The sequence below is a fragment of the Cotesia glomerata genome, linkage group LG7 (assembly GCF_020080835.1).
Source record: "Cotesia glomerata isolate CgM1 linkage group LG7, MPM_Cglom_v2.3, whole genome shotgun sequence".
NCBI classification, from domain to species: Eukaryota; Metazoa; Arthropoda; class Insecta; order Hymenoptera; family Braconidae; genus Cotesia; species Cotesia glomerata.
Genome location: NC_058164.1, coordinates 928,055 through 946,141, shown reverse-complemented (window position 1 = coordinate 946,141; position 18,087 = coordinate 928,055). Strand labels below are relative to the sequence as shown.

The following is an 18,087-nucleotide window of genomic DNA, read 5'->3' as shown; positions in this document are numbered from 1 at the left end:
AAGAAATATTAATAAAAAATAAATACTTAGATTTTATTTAAACAAGAAATTTTATTTTTATTTGCAATAATTCTGATGCTTTTCGTCTATGTAATATTCCATATTTATGTGTAAGGAACTTACATAAGACATGATAAGAATGAATATGATTAAATGGAAACGCGAATGAATATATAACCCGATTTTATAGAGGTGTATTTTGGTATTACATAATAATCTGATGGCTTTAACGATAAAGCAGCTTTTAAACAACGAGAAATATCTTGACGTAAGTCATTGTTGCATGAAATGTGTCAAAGGGATTATGTGCTCGTCTTTCCGAAGGGTAAAACCTCTACGGTGCGATGTCGGCCGGGTGATTTTAAAACCCTCTCTGAGTGTCTGACAGAGGAAAAAGATACCGAGAAAGTAAGAGATAGTCTTGGGTCTTGTGTCATAGCCACTTATAAATGTGTGTATAATTATACTTACAACAATCTATATTTTTTTTTTTTATTATGATTAAGAATCAACTATTTTCAAGAAACATATGAATTTTATATTCGAGAAACATTTTATTTTTATTTACAAATAAAACTTAATTTTTGTTATAATTTTTTTATGAACTTTTGGATAAATTTTTGAAACAGAAAAAAATTATTCTCTTTAATTTTGTAAAATTTTTTACTGTCTAAAGCAAGAAAAATTGATTTCTTCTTTTCAATGAAAATTTACAAGGTGCTCTAAACTCATATTCAAATTACTTTAAAGTGGGAAAATGTGAAGAATTAAAATTTTTTTGAGAGAAATAAAAAAATACTTAGACAAAATTTTCGTACTTCATAATACTTTCTAAATGTTTGTGAAAATTTTTCCAGCTACTAGATGCGCTAGTTATCGTAGACGCTTTATAATCGGAAGTTATCCAGTGGTGATATGGATTAAAATTAAAAACTGGAAATTCCTGGAGTAGGTCATTTACTAATTGATGTTAAAATTGTAACATGGTATTATTATAATAGGAAAACTGAAATAAGTTGAAGAGAATTTTAGAGGAAAAATAAAAATTTATAATTTTTTAAAAGAAAAGTAACGGTGATATTTATTAAAAATTATCTAATAATTTTAAATTTAAGAAGTGCTCGAAATTACTTTCTATTTGTAAGCATAAAAATTTCTGTTTTTAACGATATTTTTTAGATTGACAATTAACGGATCTTTATAAATAATATATTAAATTGTAAAATGACATTTCCGTTTATTGGCATAGTTTAGTCTTATCGTAAATTATAATTACTCATAAAAAATTAAATAATAATAAAAAAATAATTTTGCCGAAAAATTTCTTATTTTAACCATGAGTGCGATTTGAAAAAAAAAATCATTATTCCTTCAACAAATTTCTTAACCCGTTTATGAATAATAGATGAAGGTAAAATTTAATGATACTGAATTTAGCAGACATTTAACAATTCTTGGAATTTTTATAACTAATCAATTAGTATAAAAAACATATTTTAAAAAATTCGCACTAATAAGTTTTTGAAATTTCTACATGTGGATTTTTTTTGCTAAATTTTTTTCATTGTAATTTAATTGTTATAAAAATCTAAAAAATTGGTGGATGTCTGTTAAATTCATAGTCATAAAATTAAATGTTTTTTTTTTTTTTTTTTAATTTCAAAAATGACCTATGAGTATTTTAAAACAAAATATAATGGTAATTATTGAAATTGAAAGACATCTGATAATTTTTGAATTTTTTTAACAAATAAATTATAACAAAAATAATTTATTAAAAAATTCCATCAGAAGCTCTAAAAAATTATAATTTTTTAAAAATAATTTTCTAAATCTAGTTGATATTTTTCAAGAAAAAAAAAATCTTCAAGTGTCTGCTAATTCCGTTGTCATAAAATGTAATAATTTTTAAAATTTCTTGTCAAACTCTTGGGGCCAGTTTTTCAATCCAGGATAAAATTTTATCCAATGATAAAATATATCTATATATTTCATATATATCAACAGACTCGATAGAGTCTGGCGCCAAGTTCCGTTCTCAAGCCAGACTACCGAGTGTGTATATACCGTAAGCAAAACGGTTTTTTGAGGTTACAAATTTTTTTTCAAATTTACTTTGATTTTTTTTTTATATGATATTTTATAATAGTAGTTCATGCTTTTTATTACGCGTACTAGTATACGTTGCGCGCGCAAGCGGTCGTGTGAATGTTGGTATGGAATTATCTATATTTTCATGCTTATGATATATTTGACCAATCACGTTACGAATAGTTTGCTTACATGATATATTTTCATATTTTTCATCTAAATTATAAGAATGGACTAGAATTTAAATTTGCGCGCGCAAGCGCGCGCCTGACTATAGAGTTTGCATATATTTTCATGCTTATGATACATTCGACCAATCACGTTACGAATAGTTTGCTTACATGATATATTTTCATATTTTTCATCTAAATTATAAGAGTGGATTACTTGATTATTATCAATTATCTTTATAATTTCTATTTAAAATTATTAAAAATAATCAGCACAAACTATAGCGACCCAGATTTTTAGATTTTAACTTTTTTCTTATGTAAAAAGCGGACGGCCAGAGGCTAAATAATATAAGGGTGCATGCTAATCTTATAATAAGTGGGAAACTACAGTGAAAAAAAGATATTTGACAGCTTGCAATTACACACGCCAGGCGGCGCAAGAATAACTTTTACATGAACTATAGCTTAAAGGGGATAGTTTGCCACCGGAAATGTATTAAATTAAAATTGTCAATTTTTATTATAATTACAAAAAATACTGAAATCCGAACAAAAACAGTTTCACTGTAAAAAAATCACGCCAAGTCCACGTTCATAAGACTATTAAGAAAAAAAATTTTTATTTCTTTACAAAAAAATTATAAAATAAAAAATTAAAAAATCCAAGTAACCGATATGGTTGTATATAATTTTCGGAAATTAAAAAAAATTTTGTTGTAAATTTAAAAATTAAAAGAAACAATTTTGGAACGTACTTGGTGTGCGTCATTGTGTACTTCAATTTTTTTTAAAAGTCCTAGTAGATAGATTTTAGGAATTTCATAAAAAGTGAAATATTTCGTAACCACGCACACTAAATACGTTCCAAAATTGTTTCTTTAATTTTTAAATTTACAACAAAATTTTTTTTAATTGCCGAAAATCATATACAACCATATCGGTTACTTGGATTTTTTAATTTTTTATTTTATATCTTTTTGTAAAGAAATAAAAATTTTTTTTCTTAATAGTCTTATGAACGTGGACTTGGCGTGATTTTTTACAGTGAAACTGTTTTTGTTCGGTTATAAATATACTGGCAATAATAATTTTATCTTGGATAAAATTTTATCTCGGATTGAAAAACTGACCCTAGATGTTCTTGATATTATTTATAATTATTACACATTGCAAAGCTTAAAAGGGGGCGCCACTAATCAGTAAATCAGTAGTTCCGTCTTGAACAGTAGAATGCGCAGATGCTTGAAAATTATAAATAGGAGTGGGAGAATCGACGCCAAGTCGAGCTCTCGAACCTCGAACCTGGACGTGCTTGGTTGTGTGTGAGTACTTTCGGCTTACTTGCTCTACGTGTCTATTTAATTACTTGTTTAAAAAGATCATCCAGTTTTATTATGATAAATATATGAACTAAATTATATAAAATAAATTGCGAGTGGATTAAAAATGGCAGTTGAAACAAAAATGAAACTAAATCCGGAGGATTCAGCAAACGACAAGGACTTCAATGATGCCCAGCCCGACTTCAGCGATCCTGAGGATTTTGTTGATGATATTGATGATGAAGGTATAGTTTATTACTTATCAATGAAATTAATTAATTTTTTTATATTTTTAATAGATAGTTATGAAAGTAATTACTATAATTGAAAATATCATAGTACATTGTATGTACATGCGGTATAACCTATACTTAGCCACGTTTTATTTATTGTCACTGTATGCTTGTCGGGGATAAAGTAACTACTGACCGTTTACTGACTTATCATATGATGTTAAAAAGTCATGTTTGTCAGCATCTGCATAGTATTTTATTTGTTTAATTAACTTTTTGTAAATTATTATTTTCAATGATATTTTAACAAACTTGAAAGTTCAATTTTTTATTATTATTATTAAATTTTTGCATTTTTGATTATTACTCCAAAACAACTTATTAGATGATATCAAATTTAGGAGTCATTTCACTAGTTTTTAATTTTTTTCAACAAACAAGTTTATCCCAAAAAATTGCATTTTTAATTTTTCACAATTTCTACATGTCAATTTTTTTTTTCTAATTTTTTTTTTGCCATAATTTATTTGTAACAAAAATTCTTAAAATTATTAAATATCTGCTAAATGAATTTTCATTTTATTACTCGATTTTTATTTCTGTAATTTATGTTCTAAAATTTGTTTCTTATTTTCAAACAGATTTATTACCGGACATACTAGCGCAAAAACCCCAGGAGACCGATGGCATTGAGTCAGTTATTATTGTTGATGGAACACCACAAGTTGAGCCAGAACGTTTTGAAAAATTCAACAACTTGATCAACAAACTTTTCTCTAAATTTGGAACTATTGTCAACAAACATTACCCCAAAAATGAACAAGGAATTACTAAAGGGTAATTATTTTTAATTCAAAAAGTTTATAAATAGTTTTGATCGTACCAGCTACCCGAAAATTTTTTTTTTTAACTCACATATTTACTTATTACTAAAATAATAATATAAAAATACGCACTTGAAAATTTTCATAAAATTCTGTGCAATTTTTGTTATTTTTTTTTTTAATCATTGAATTTAAAATTATTTGAAAACTTTCTAAAATAATTTTTCTGCTAATTTCATACTCGTTATTTAGTTACTAACATACTAAAATTTTAATAATCAGAGATTATGTTTTAAAATTCTAACTGTGCAAATAATTTAAGTATAAAAACATCTTATTTATTAAAAAACTTGAAACCTAAAACTGAGTTATTAATTATTTGTCTAGGTACATCTTCTTGGAGTACAACAACAAAATGAGTGCAGCAGCAGCTATTAAAGCTCGAAACAACTACAAAATTGACAAGTTCCACACTTTTAAAGTGAACCATTTCACAGATTTCAAAAAATACGAGAAAATCCCTGAAGATTGGGAGCCACCAGCGCCCCAACCGTACAACGCTGTTCAAGATTTGCATTACAATTTACTCGAACCAGACGCGTACGATCAGTTTGCTGTTCTTTCAGGCAACGGATTGGCAGTGTTAATCCAAGTATGGCTAAACTCAGCACCAGAGCCGATTCTTATTCAAGAACGTGCCCAATGGACCGAAACTTACTTCAAGTGGTCACCATTGGGAACTTACATGGCAACATTCCACTCTCAAGGAGTCGCTCTCTGGGGAGGCGCTAAATTCGATCGACTAGCTCGTTTTAGTCAGATAGGCGTGGAATGCATTGATTTCTCACCATGCGAACGTTACATCGTAACTTTCTCACCACGAATGGACGGTGGAGCTGATGCTAAACGTCTTGTCATCTGGGATATCCTCACTGGACAAGAGAAGCGTTCATTCGTCACCGACGGTATGTCTACTTGGCCAATCTTCCGTTGGTCTCACGATGACAAGTACTTGGCTTGCATGGGTGAAGACATTCTCAGTGTCTACGAAACACCGTCATTTGGTCTCTTGGAGAAGAAGAGTATCAAGACTCCCGCAATCCGTGACTTCAGCTGGTCACCGACTGACAATGTAATCGCTTACTGGGTACCAGAGGACAAAGATGTTCCTGCGCGTGTAACTCTTCTAGAGATACCTAGCCGTTCTGAATTAAGAAACAAGAACTTATTCAACGTCGCTGATTGCAAAATTTTCTGGCAAAAATCTGGAGATTATCTTTGCGTTAAAGTTGATCGATTCTCCAAAAAGAAGGAGAAAACTGAGCAAAAGTACACTGGAATGTCGTACAATTTTGAAATTTTCCACATGCGTGAAAAACAAATTCCTGTCGACAGTGTTGAAATGAAAGAGCCAATTCACGCATTCGCTTGGGAACCGATTGGATCCAAGTTTGCAATCATCCATGGTGAAGTTCCGAATGTCAGCGTTAGTTTCTACGAAGTACGTTGCGGACACCAGCCGGCTCTACTCAAGAAGCTAGAAAAGAGAGCTTGCAACCATTTGTTCTGGTCACCAGCGGGACAATTCATCGTTTTAGCTGGAATGACTTCAATGGCTGGTGCTCTGGAATTTGTTGATACTAAGGACTTCAGTATTATGAACACAACTGATCATTATCAGGTTTCTGATATCGAGTGGGACCCCACTGGCAGATATGTTGTCACAGCTGTATCAAGCTGGAAAACAAGTGTTGATAACGCTTACTGGATTTGGACATTCCAAGGCCGTATTCTCAAGCGCGTGAATCTTAACGCGTTCAATCAACTACTCTGGAGACCTCGCCCGCCTACTTTGTTGACTGCTGACCAGATAAAGGAAATTAAGAAAAATCTCAAGAAGTATTCGTCTCAATTCGAGAGCAAGGATAAGATGCGTATGACTAAAGCTTCTAAGGAAGTTATTGATAAACGCCGTGCTCTTATGGAGGCATTCAATGAATACCGTGAGAAGCGTATTGAGGAATGGAAGGGCCAGAAGAAACGTCGTATGGATCTCCGTTGTTATGTTGATACTGACAGTCTTGAGTCGGATACTAAGAATGTCGAAGAAGAAGTTGTTGAATTCTTCGTTAAAGAAGAAATTATACCGATAGATAATTAATAGTTGTAGCAATAGATTAAAATTGTGGAAACAATGTAAATAATCTTAGCTTTTTGTTATAATTAGGCAGATATTTAATACGCTTGAAATTTAATTAAGGAATGATTTATGTAAAATTACGATTTAGTTCAATTTTTTTTTTTATGAGTTTATTTTTCAGAACTTATATTATTGTCCTGGTTATAAAAAAAAATATTCAGATATAATATTAGATTTATAAAATATATTACTTATAATTTTTAGGTATAAAATTGCATTTGGTGACCTCTTTTGCATTCTTTGTTTTAAACAGGGTGTGCTAATTGTACTGTAAAATAGTTGCGGTCACAAGTAACATATTTTAAATAATCAGTTGTGTAAATTTTTGTAATTTTTACAATAAAATAATTAACATTATAATTAACTCTTCAACTATAAAAATTATTTATTAAATTTTTTTTTTTTTTTTTTTTCTTTTTCAGAAAAAATACAAGAAAAAAAAACTTTTTTTTACATTCACAAGTTTCACTCAATTCTAACAATATAAAACAGATTATTAATTTAATATATTTGTAAGTATAAAATCAATAACACTTAATTATAATCCTTTAACAATACTTATACAATAATTTTTATACATCAAAGGCACAACATCATCACTAACAAAATTCCGATCAGGTTTGACTGCAGCAAAGGGATTTCTCTGTGGCTCCAGTAGAATTTTAACTCCACAAATCGATTTAATCCTCTGAATATCATGTGGGATTTCAAACTCTGTATAAGAAGTGATAACAACTGAGACTTTAGCTTGACAGAATTTTTTAATAGTCAATGGCCAAGTGTCGGTGCCATCGTAGCCAGTCTCTCGATAAAGTCCCGGATTGAACAGACAAATTAGATCCGCAGGTTTTTTGTCTTCTGTATTGTGATACAATTTTTGATCATTAAACGAAATATAAATTTTTCGCTTGGCCAGTTTGCAACGTCTGCACATTTTTATTTTACCCAACAATTCACAAGGCAATTGGGGTGGTAAATATAGCTCAGGTCCCGTGAACTCGAGGTGCAATTTCTTCAACTTGGGTAAAAAGTGGAGGAATAATTTTTCCCAGACTCTTAAAGCCGCGCACTCGAACTGAAATTCAGCACCGATTATATGGATAACCATTTCTTCTTTCGACTGCCAGCCATCGATGGATTTCTGCATCGCAAACAAAGCAGTCAAAGGTGCAGTTGAAATGTAAGACAAGCTTGCATAAGTGTAGCAATCAATGCGCCTATAAACCGGACTGTTGTCATGCATCTGGTACATCAGGAGATCAAAATTATCCGGAAGAATATGAGGTTGCTTGTAGAAGACAACCGGAACATCAGGATCGACGTAACCATGCTGATGTTGCATCCACAAAATTTTTCTAAACACCTGGAAATCTTTGCACCACTTGTCATGCGTGTCTTTGTGGTTGTTGCAGTAAAAATCTATCCCACAGTTACAGCAGCAAGTTAAATCAGTTTCTATTTTTTTGCACGACCTGCAGATTTTTGGATACAACAATATTTCACGTTCCCACAAATCTAGACGTCTGCGGATTAATCTTTCAACAACGTCGATTGTTTTCATACGAAAAGACCGGTACAAATCAGGAGGCAGACTTTTTGCCAATGAAAATCCTTCCATTCCTTTGCAGACTCGCGATAACGCGCAACAAAGTTCACTGTGCTTGGATTTATCTTCTTCGCGGTGATTTTCCGTGCAATAAAAAACCATTCCACAGTTATTGCACTTAACACCTGTCGTACAGATGTTCATACAAACCAAACATAAATTGCACACGTAAAAAACACGAGGTCTGATGTGAAACTCAAGCGTTTCTTCATCATCACTGTCAACTGACAAATCAACTCCCGATGGCTTCAACGGAAGATTTAATCGTTCGTAAATGTCCAATATAGAAATTCCTGACGGCGAACCCGAGGCTGATGATAGTGATAATGATAATTTGTTATTATTGTCATTGTTTAAATTTAATTCATTTTTTATTTTGTCGGCAATTGTATTTTCTTCAGTGGAATTTATTTTCTTGTTTTTCTTCTTATTGCGGCCCATTCTGTTTCTCTGTTATGTAACAAAAAATTATTTTAATATTTCACAGGGTTTAATTTTAATTGATTATTAATTTGGTAAGTAGATTTTTATTACCTTGATTATGGTATATATTGTGAAGACTATATTATTTATTTATCTAACTTGGTGTTTCAGATAACTTGAAGAGCGGTTACCTCTCGTCTTGGAAGCCTACTCCGAGTGATCACAGCGTACTAATAGTTTTGTGAAAAGATTGGATTATTCTCGTGTCTGTAGCAACCTCTGAAGAGATCCAAACGGGAACAAAGGTTATTTCGGACGGGAGACGACTGGTATATTTTGAGAATACATACATGTGTAAATGTCAATCATATACTTCTCAGACGGTAAAATTTTTTTTTTGGTTTTAAAAGCTAGGAAGTACAAGAGCCGGTAAAACTTTGAATTGGTGTACATTAATTTCAGTTAAATACAAACTTACATTATTTATAGATCTGTTAATAGTAAATATAGGCTTAAAATAGATTAATGACTTTAAAAAAGCGACTTATTTATTATATTTAATGTTTTTCTTTTTGAGTTTCAAAAGATATTTATATATCAACAGCATTAATGATTTTGTATTATAAAGTATGTATTCTTCATTTTATTTTCTTTTAGCTTCTTATAATTATGAATCATTTTTTAATTAATTATACTTCTTTTTTTATTCAAAATTTAATACTTAGATTATTTTATTAAACTGAATTTAGAGTAATAATTTTAACTCTTGGTATACAATTGATAATTTTTTAAGAAATCTTATAAAATTTATTATTTATTTAAATGAGAATTGTGTTATAGGACGAAATGGATGATCCTAAAGTTAACAAACATTTCTCAATTTTTTTTATTTTTATAACAATTAAATTGCTATGAAAAAATTTTAAAAAAAATCCACGTGTAGAGATTAAAAAAAATTACAAGGTTTACTTTTTTATTTTTTATTTTATAGAAAAAATAAAAAAGTTTTTCAAATGGATTTCAGTATCATCAAAATGTAAATATTTAGAAAACTATTGCATATTTCAGTAATCTCTACTTTGGTTTGCATTATTTTTTTTTTATTTTATAAATTCACCATGATATGAAATTTGACAATTTTTTATAACAAATTAATTATGATGAAAAAAATATTTCTTTGAATTTGCAATGTGATAATATCAATGATACTAAAATTAGCCGACGTTCAACAATTTTTGACTTTTTTTTATTAATTAAATTAGAATTAAATATATATTAAAAAAAAAAATTACACGTAAGGTAAAAGCCCCAATATATGATCATGTACCAGTATATGATCACTCCATGTATTTGTATACCTATATTTGTGAATATAGATATACAAATACATGGAGTGATCATATACTGGTACATGATCATATATTGGGGCTTTTACCTTATAGCTTTTAAAATTTTATACCTGTGAAATGTTTTCTTTTAATTATTTTTGAATTATTTATCAATAAAATAAATCACAAAAATTTTTAGATGTCGGCTAAATTAATTTTTATTAATATCATGAAACTAAAATCAGCAGAAATCTGACAATTTTTTGAAATTTGTATAAAAATCAATTCGCACTTACAATATTATGTTATTAATTTTTTTTTTTATAATAATTTAACTATTAAAAAAATTGTAAGTTGTCAGATGATTTTAGTGTCATTAATTATCAAGTTTTTAAAACTTTTTAGCCTCTGACAAGTTTTCTAATATTCCTGCTTTCCATTTCATTAATTATTTTTTAATAATTTTATCAATTAAAGAATAAAATAATCACTCGCGTCTGCAAGAAAGAAACTTATGTATTATATTATTTTGTTTATTTTCCGTTCAGTAAAAGCGCAAACGCTCAGCGAGCGCATTCATCATATTTATAAATATATTTATATCAGTGGTTAATCACTTTGACATTCAATTTAATTTTTCAGCCTGATATTATCCACCATTTACTCAATCACCGACAATACTTGAATTACATTGTCATCTTCTCACCTGAAAAAAGTAATTGGTCATTTTTAAATGAATATCTGCCGAATACTATAATTTTAAATAAAGGTAAATTTCATTTTAAGGTTATATTATATCAGCACATATATTTTAAAATAATCAACTGTTATGTTATCTTATCTCTAGACTACGTTTCATAATTGACAATATGCTACAAAGCATAGATTACTTAAATATTATTTTTTTTAAATAAAACAGTACAATAATTATAACCCCGTAATTTGTACAATCAACACTAACTATATTTATTGTTATTGTTAATTGTTTAGATAAATAATGTGGGAACAGCATGAAAATGGTAAGTGGTTCTAAAAAAATTGTTTTATTAAATTCATCCTATCATATTTATTACCTAGCAATTTTTTTTTAATCTACAGTTTTACAAAAAAAAAAAAAAAAAAAAAACAATTTTCTATTTTTTTTTTTTTTAGGATTCATTTGGGCACGTCATTTATTTGTTTGTAATATTGTTGAATTATACAGAAAAATCGAGACATCCTGCATTTTTTGTGCTTCTACAATTTACAAACAATAATTAAATTTACTAAACAACATACGTAATCAGAAAAAAGATTTTTAAAGTATAAACATGAAGATTATCAAAATATATTTATTTTTGACATTAAAGTTAGCTGTCACTTGACCATTTTTTAATTTTTTTTAACAAACAAATTTGTTCCAAAAAGTTATTTTTAAAAAATTGTATTTTAAAATTTTTTAAATTTCTACTTATCAATTTTTTTCTAATTTTTTTTGCCACAATTTATTTGTTACAAAAATTCTTGAAATTATTGAGTATCTGCTAAATTAATTTTCATTATTTATTTACAATTTTTTAAAATTTTATTTTTTTGATCATATATTTATTTATTTCAATACAAATAATTTGTCTTCTACTTTATCACACTTTTTACTGATCTGCACTGAACAAAAAAGTTTTTTTATTTTTTAAAGATTAATTTTGATCTATAATCATTTACTAATAACAATTATTGAAGTATATCTTTAGTTCAGTGAATAAAAAAATTTTTATAGGTAATAAAATTGAAGAGAAAAATAAAATTGGCATAGTTAGACAGTTAAAGTGAGCAAACGTCTTGTTCTATAAATGAATTCAACTGAGATTAGCACTTGGGGTCAAGTGGCATCACTCATTCTAAGAGTAGACTATGTGCATCAATATTATCTTAACTTTAGTTAGTTTTTGAGCCCCTGCTTGACTAATATTTATAATCTTTAAGTATAATCATAATTTTATAGACATCAAAATCACCTTATCAGTATAATTAGTGAATTGGCTTAAGTTAAGTGCTTCAAACTATAATACTAATTAAAAATCTTTTAAATTTCAGTGTTTTGTGGTGATTTACAAGTATCTTGTCAAAGAGAATGAGCGATGCAAAGCTTGGAACTTGTGATCCAGAGAAAATTCCATTACGATACAGAAAAAAAACTAAAGACAAGAATAATCCTAGAGCAGAAATGGTGGGTTTTGGACATGGAGAGTCACTCAGCAAAGCACTTGCTGATGTGACGACAGAGCTCACCGTTTATTCAGAAGATTCGGATGATGATGATCAAGATACCAGTCGTCTTATTTCTTCTTCGCCGTTGAATTTGCAGCCACGTGTTAGCTTTGAGGAATCCAAAAAAAATGGAATAAAATCCAAGCGTACGGAGATTGAAAGAGAAAGTGAAAATGTTTGGACTATTTCTGTTCAGATGTTTATTCCTTTTTTACTTGCTGGATTCGGGATGGTCGCAGCGAGTCTTTTACTTGATGTCGTCCAAGTATGTATAATTAAACGCTTATTTATTACACTTCAAAGGAGACAAAACTAATTTGTTAATAATTTCAAAATGTTCAGTGTAATTTATTTTCTTTTAGTAACTACAAGTTTACTTAGTTTTTAAATATTTATTATTTTGACTTGCAACACGTCATAAATTTGTTAATATCAATTATTTGAGTTTAAAAATAAATATTATGCTTTTATAAGTAATAAATAAATTTTTATTATTAATTTCAAATCCAATTAAGAGAATTACGGATATCCAGTAATAATCTTAAAATAAATAATTTAAAAAAATATCAATATTTATTATTAAATGATTAAAAAAAAAAAAAAAATTACAACTCAAAAATCATTTTTAGATACTCAAGTACATTAACTATGAAACTTAAAAAATGTTTAATTTACTCTTTTGTTAACTTTTGGTTACATATATGATAATATTATCATTATCAAACAATAAAATGCCAGTGTTTGTTTTGATGAACTCCAAAGCACTTATCTCAAGCACCGATTTAAGAATTAAAATAAATATTAATTTTAGCACTGGCCAGTATATCAAGTAGTATCAGAGGTATATATTCTGGTACCGGCATTATTGGGGTTGAAAGGAAACCTCGAAATGACTCTGGCTTCTCGGCTGTCTACCCACGCGAATCTAGGTCACATGGACACACAGAAGCAGCAGTGGACGTTAATAATTGGTAATCTAGCGTTGATCCAATGCCAGTCGATGGTGGTTGGCTTATTGGCGTCCTTGGCAGCAGTGATCTTCGGATGGATACCAGAGGCTCACTTTAATATTCACCATGGACTATTATTGTGTGCCAGTGCACTTGTCACAGCCTCTGTTGCCAGTTTCCTGCTTGGTCTTGTAATGGTCGCGGTTATATTGCTCTCTAAACGGATGAGCATTAACCCTGACAATGTTGCCACGCCAATTGCTGCATCGCTCGGTGATTTGACAACACTCGCGTTACTGTCATGGGTAGCCTCCCTTTTGTATCGATCTATCGACAATCAACCATGGATTGCACCCACTATGATTGTCTGCTGTCTATTAGCGACACCTGTTTGGGGATATATTGCTGCTAAGAATCCTTTTACCAAAGAAGTTCTTAACTATGGTTGGAGTCCTGTTATTTCAGCTATGTTAATCAGCAGGTAATCATTTACCATATATATTTCAGTTTTATTAATTATTTTATCAAAATTAATTTTTTTTTTTTTTGTAATTTTAGCATCGGTGGATTGATATTAGACTTTACAATATCTAATTATAAAGGCATAGCTGTTTTTCAATTGGTAATTAATGGGGTTGGAGGAAATTTAGTTGCTGTGCAAGCATCAAGAATATCGACATCTCTTCATCTAGAACAACATAACGGAAAAGTGGAAAAACCTTTAAAAATTTGTATTAGCCCTATTGATGCATTTTTATCTCCTGGTAATTAAAGTTTTTATTTTTTATTCTATCCTTAATTTATAATCCATATTATTAACAGAATAAGCAAAATTTTGCGGCCATTGTATTTATGTGATCTTGTGAACTATTGACATTTTTAAAGGTATAAGCTCATACCGATGTTACACTCATCAAGACCTTTCATTTAAGTACCCACATCAATTTTTCATATATTTATATATATATATGTATATATGAAAAATATATCAAAATGCATGTAGGTACTCAAATGAAAGCTCGTGATGAGTTTAACATGGGGATGAGCTTATATATTTAAAAACGTCAATTTATTTTATTTAAAAGTTGTACGTTATTTGTCTCTCAAAAATTTTATCTTATTCAACATTAAACAATTCCAAAGTCCTTGTCGGTAATGCTAGTCTATGCAGAGGGCAATAAAACTCCCATTTACTTGTGTATTTAGGATTTTGTAATCTTTTCAAGAACTTCGGTTTGTTTAATGACGGGAAATTTTTCTGAGAGACCGGACGAGACACTTAATACATTTCCTCATTACTATGGTCTGTTGTAAATTTGTTTTCAAAGAGAAAAAAAAAATACTTTGAGATAATAATTTTCGTATTAGTTTACAACAAAGAAAAAAAATGTTATTTAAGACCAAGACGTAACAAAAGTACAGTGCAGTTTAACAAAAGTCATAGTTTAATAAAGCAAAACTTTATTTATTTATAGTTTACAAGTCACGGCAGTCACATAGTGACTGCAAGGTTGTTAGTTCAAATTAATTGACTAAAAAAATTATTTCAGGTGGGCATTCAAGAATTGCCAGAATTTTACTAATGATGGTAATACCTGGTCACTTAATATTTAGTTATACTATAAGTTATCTCCGAGCAGGACATACTTCCTTTACGGCGACATTTATTGTCGTCTATCTATTAGCGGCACTTTTACAAGTAAGTTACATTGACTGTCAATAAGGTTGATTAATTAATAATTATAAATTTGTTAACATGAAAATATTTTTTTCAAGGTAATTTTACTTTTATACCTTGCTCAATTGATGGTTGTTTGGATGTGGTCACGCGGCATGGATCCTGATAGCTCAGCGATTCCGTATCTTACGGCTGCTGGTGATTTATTGGGAACAACATTGTTAGGTATTGCTTTCTATATTCTTTACGAAATCGGTGACAAAGATTCAGATGTCGGAGATTAATCGACAAGTAACTTCACTTATTTTTTTGCCTTAATACTTCAATTAAAATATTTTATAATTTTATTATATAACATGGAAAAAACATACGTCGAGTTTTTATTGTATAATTCAGGCTCAAAACTATTTGTACCTGAAATTATTAATAGTCATAATTTTCGGGACCTAAGAATATTTTAAAAATTAAACAGTGGCCTGGAATTTAAAATCACCTTTTATAAAATTTTTCAACAGTATTTTATTGTAATTATAAGTATAATTAAATTGACTTAATTTTTAAATATCAGGATTCAAAATCCGTAAATTTGAAGTAATAAACATGTCAGTTTATTCAGAAATTGATATATAAATGAGGTGCTAATTCGTAGTGTTAAATTTTATATGGGTTAATTAATCAAAAGTACAAACTTGAAACTTGAAGGATTTATATTTGGAAAATGCTTAATATAATTAAGAGACGAAAGAAAATAAATGAACAACCTCATGAAATGTGTTTAGAAAAAAATGAATATTGATCGATTCGCTGCAATTCAGAGTCTATTCGAAAAATTAGCAAAATTGAAATAGATTAATAAACTTAAAATATTATAAACATTTGTACTTTTGAAATATATGCCCACTTATAAAATAATGATTATAATAATTATTGATACTTAAAATTTGATATTCAAATCGAGTGTTTTTATAAAATTTTTTAAGTCATATACACTCTTTTTAATATAAACAATGAATAAAATAGTTTTTGCACGCAAATAAATCAATATCGAGCTTATAAATAGTCCTTGTACTAAAAACGTCGGATATTATACTGTGATTCTTATTTTATATATATTTAACAATTTAGGCCAGTATTTTAAGAACTATTAAATATACAGTACTGTATATCAATTTCAATAAAAGTATATTTTAATTATCTTATTTTTTTTTGTTATATAAAATTTAATTTCAGTGTATGTTAGTTAATAATCAATACATTATTAAAAAATAAAAAGATTTTTTTAATAGATAGTCAGTACTGTAATAAATAAATAAATAATGATGCCATTATATTAAGACAAAAGATGTACATAATTGTATTATTACATAAAAAGTATGATCGAAGATAAATTTGTACTATTCATTATTATACTGTCTGTAATTATTAATTTTTGTAATTTAGTTTGTATTTTCATAAATAATTTTTAGTTTATAAGCTAACGCATGTTTATGCGTGTATATAAACACGAAATGACCGATCCAACTGGTGGCCTCTCGCGATGGGTAATACAATATATAAAAAGTTTGGAAAATCCAAATGAGCATGCCTTAAGCGCTCATGTCATACTTAAATTATTTTTCTCCCCTCCGGGCGGAAAGCGTCAATTTTCCGCCCGCTGCGCTAAATGAAAATGCCGCTTTCCGCCTCCGTCGAGGAGAAATAGTATATTACACACCTAGGGAAGTAAAGTAAGAAATGTCTCAGATCACATGTAATTGTTGGCCGAGGCGAAGCCGAGGTCAACAAACATGTGATCTGAGGCTTTCTTATTTACTTCCCGTGGAGTGTATACTATTTTTTTGTCCGACGAAGGCGGAAAGCGGCAACTTAGTTTAGCGCAGCGGGACGAAAGTTGCCACTTTCCGCCCGGAGGGCAAAAAAATAGTTTTCTTACCACGGGCAGAAAATAAGAAAGCCTCAGATCACATGTTTGTCGACCTCGGCTTCGCCTCGGTCAACAATTACATGTAATCTGAGACATTTCTTACTTTCCTGCCCTAGGTAAGAAAAATACTATAGATCATAACAAAAATTATTCGTTCTTAATTTGAATTTTCCCACGAGTAGTAATTTGTTTTTTTTTATTTACTTAATTCAATAAATTTAAATTGCAAGTTCCAACTTCTGCGCATGCGCATTCTAAAATCAGTTGCGGTTGGAATTAGAAGCTTCGCTTTAAATTACAACAAGTTACAGTGCAAAGTGCTCCGATTTTTAGTGCGTAAAATGTGAAATAGTGATTAATTAATTAAAAAATCAATTAATTTTAAAATAAATTAAGTGTTTTTAATTAAAAATTTCAATAAAAAGTGTCAAAAAACTACTTGAAAAATTTTTTTTTTCTAAGTGCTTGCAGGTAACTATCTTATGCATTCCAGTTGATTATTTTTCCAGCTTGGTGAGTTATAAAGTGCCTAATTTTACAATTTTATTATTTATAATATTTTTTTACACCTAAAAATCATCAGAAATTAATTTATTTTGCAAAAATAATTTTTTTATTACTATTTTATTATTATTTGGCGCTAAAATTGAGCTGCCCCAATGGGTATGTAACCGCTTCACTCGGTAACCTGGCGACGAAGTGGAGATGACTTCGCGCAACTCAACTCAATTTAACTTAACTTACCTTACTTAACTTGTTTTATTTTCCTTTTTGGTATTTTTTGCTGCTCCGGAAACATTGATTCTCCAAGTTATCATATCATATAATTACACCTGTATTACTTTACTTTCCCATTACTTTTACTTTATATTAGTATATAATTTAAATATAATTTAAATTTAAATTTGGTTATATTGTCATACTTTAATCATTATTGTAAATTAATTATAAGTCTATATTCATGTAACCCTGTTAATGGTTTAAACTGTTGGGTTTATTATTCAATAAAATAAAATAAAATAAAAAATAGCAGCCGCCATTTTGACGCTGTCAGTATTTTCCCACCTCTCGATCTTACCAGCTGTTTC

General features: G+C 29.1%; 3 protein-coding genes across 7 annotated transcripts; 2 read left to right on the top strand and 1 right to left on the bottom strand.

The window, feature by feature from the left end:
- Positions 1-3,537: 3,537 nt before the first annotated feature.
- Positions 3,538-7,203, top strand: LOC123268742 (eukaryotic translation initiation factor 3 subunit B-like). The gene is made up of 3 exons (XM_044734090.1): positions 3,538-3,831; positions 4,461-4,656; positions 5,031-7,203. The coding sequence occupies exons 1-3, from the start codon at positions 3,711-3,713 to the stop codon at positions 6,802-6,804; spliced, it is 2,091 nt and encodes a 696-aa protein (XP_044590025.1). The 5' UTR covers positions 3,538-3,710; the 3' UTR covers positions 6,805-7,203.
- Positions 7,024-9,370, bottom strand: LOC123268743. Of its 3 annotated transcripts, XM_044734093.1 has the most exons (3): positions 9,223-9,370; positions 8,984-9,151; positions 7,024-8,899 (listed from the first exon to the last, which is right to left on the bottom strand). In XM_044734093.1, the coding sequence occupies exon 3, from the start codon at positions 8,888-8,890 to the stop codon at positions 7,382-7,384; it is 1,509 nt and encodes a 502-aa protein (XP_044590028.1). In that variant the 5' UTR covers positions 8,891-8,899; positions 8,984-9,151; positions 9,223-9,370; the 3' UTR covers positions 7,024-7,381. The 3 variants fall into 3 exon arrangements, with proteins under 3 accessions (XP_044590028.1, XP_044590027.1, XP_044590026.1); XM_044734092.1 differs by having other exon boundaries at positions 7,024-8,902; positions 8,984-9,370; XM_044734091.1 differs by having other exon boundaries at positions 8,984-9,370.
- A 1,366-nt stretch (positions 9,371-10,736) lies between these two features.
- On the top strand, positions 10,737-15,814 carry LOC123269017 (solute carrier family 41 member 1-like). Of its 3 annotated transcripts, none has more exons than XM_044734506.1 (7): positions 10,737-10,969; positions 11,191-11,219; positions 12,274-12,712; positions 13,259-13,878; positions 13,956-14,161; positions 14,948-15,096; positions 15,174-15,814. In XM_044734506.1, exons 3-7 carry the CDS (start codon positions 12,311-12,313, stop codon positions 15,357-15,359), a joined length of 1,563 nt encoding a protein of 520 aa, XP_044590441.1. In that variant the 5' UTR covers positions 10,737-10,969; positions 11,191-11,219; positions 12,274-12,310; the 3' UTR covers positions 15,360-15,814. The 3 variants fall into 3 exon arrangements, with proteins under 3 accessions (XP_044590441.1, XP_044590442.1, XP_044590443.1); XM_044734507.1 differs by having other exon boundaries at positions 11,048-11,219; XM_044734508.1 differs by lacking the exon at positions 11,191-11,219.
- The last annotated feature ends 2,273 nt before the right edge of the window (positions 15,815-18,087 follow it).

What these genes read in the sequence shown, in the direction of transcription:
- LOC123268742 (XM_044734090.1), top strand. Translation starts at nt 3,711, where the DNA reads ATGGCAGTTGAAACAAAAATGAAACTAAATCCGGAGGATTCAGCAAAC. An exon ending in TGATGATATTGATGATGAAG is followed by an intron (nt 3,832 to 4,460) that starts GTATAGTTTATT and finishes ATTTTCAAACAG; the next exon opens with ATTTATTACCGGACATACTA. An exon ending in GAACAAGGAATTACTAAAGG is followed by an intron (nt 4,657 to 5,030) that starts GTAATTATTTTT and finishes TTATTTGTCTAG; the next exon opens with GTACATCTTCTTGGAGTACA.
- LOC123268743 (XM_044734092.1), bottom strand. Translation starts at nt 8,890, where the DNA reads ATGGGCCGCAATAAGAAGAAAAACAAGAAAATAAATTCCACTGAAGAA.
- LOC123269017 (XM_044734508.1), top strand. Translation starts at nt 12,311, where the DNA reads ATGAGCGATGCAAAGCTTGGAACTTGTGATCCAGAGAAAATTCCATTA. An exon ending in TTTTACTTGATGTCGTCCAA is followed by an intron (nt 12,713 to 13,258) that starts GTATGTATAATT and finishes TATTAATTTTAG; the next exon opens with CACTGGCCAGTATATCAAGT. An exon ending in TGATGCATTTTTATCTCCTG is followed by an intron (nt 14,162 to 14,947) that starts GTAATTAAAGTT and finishes AAATTATTTCAG; the next exon opens with GTGGGCATTCAAGAATTGCC.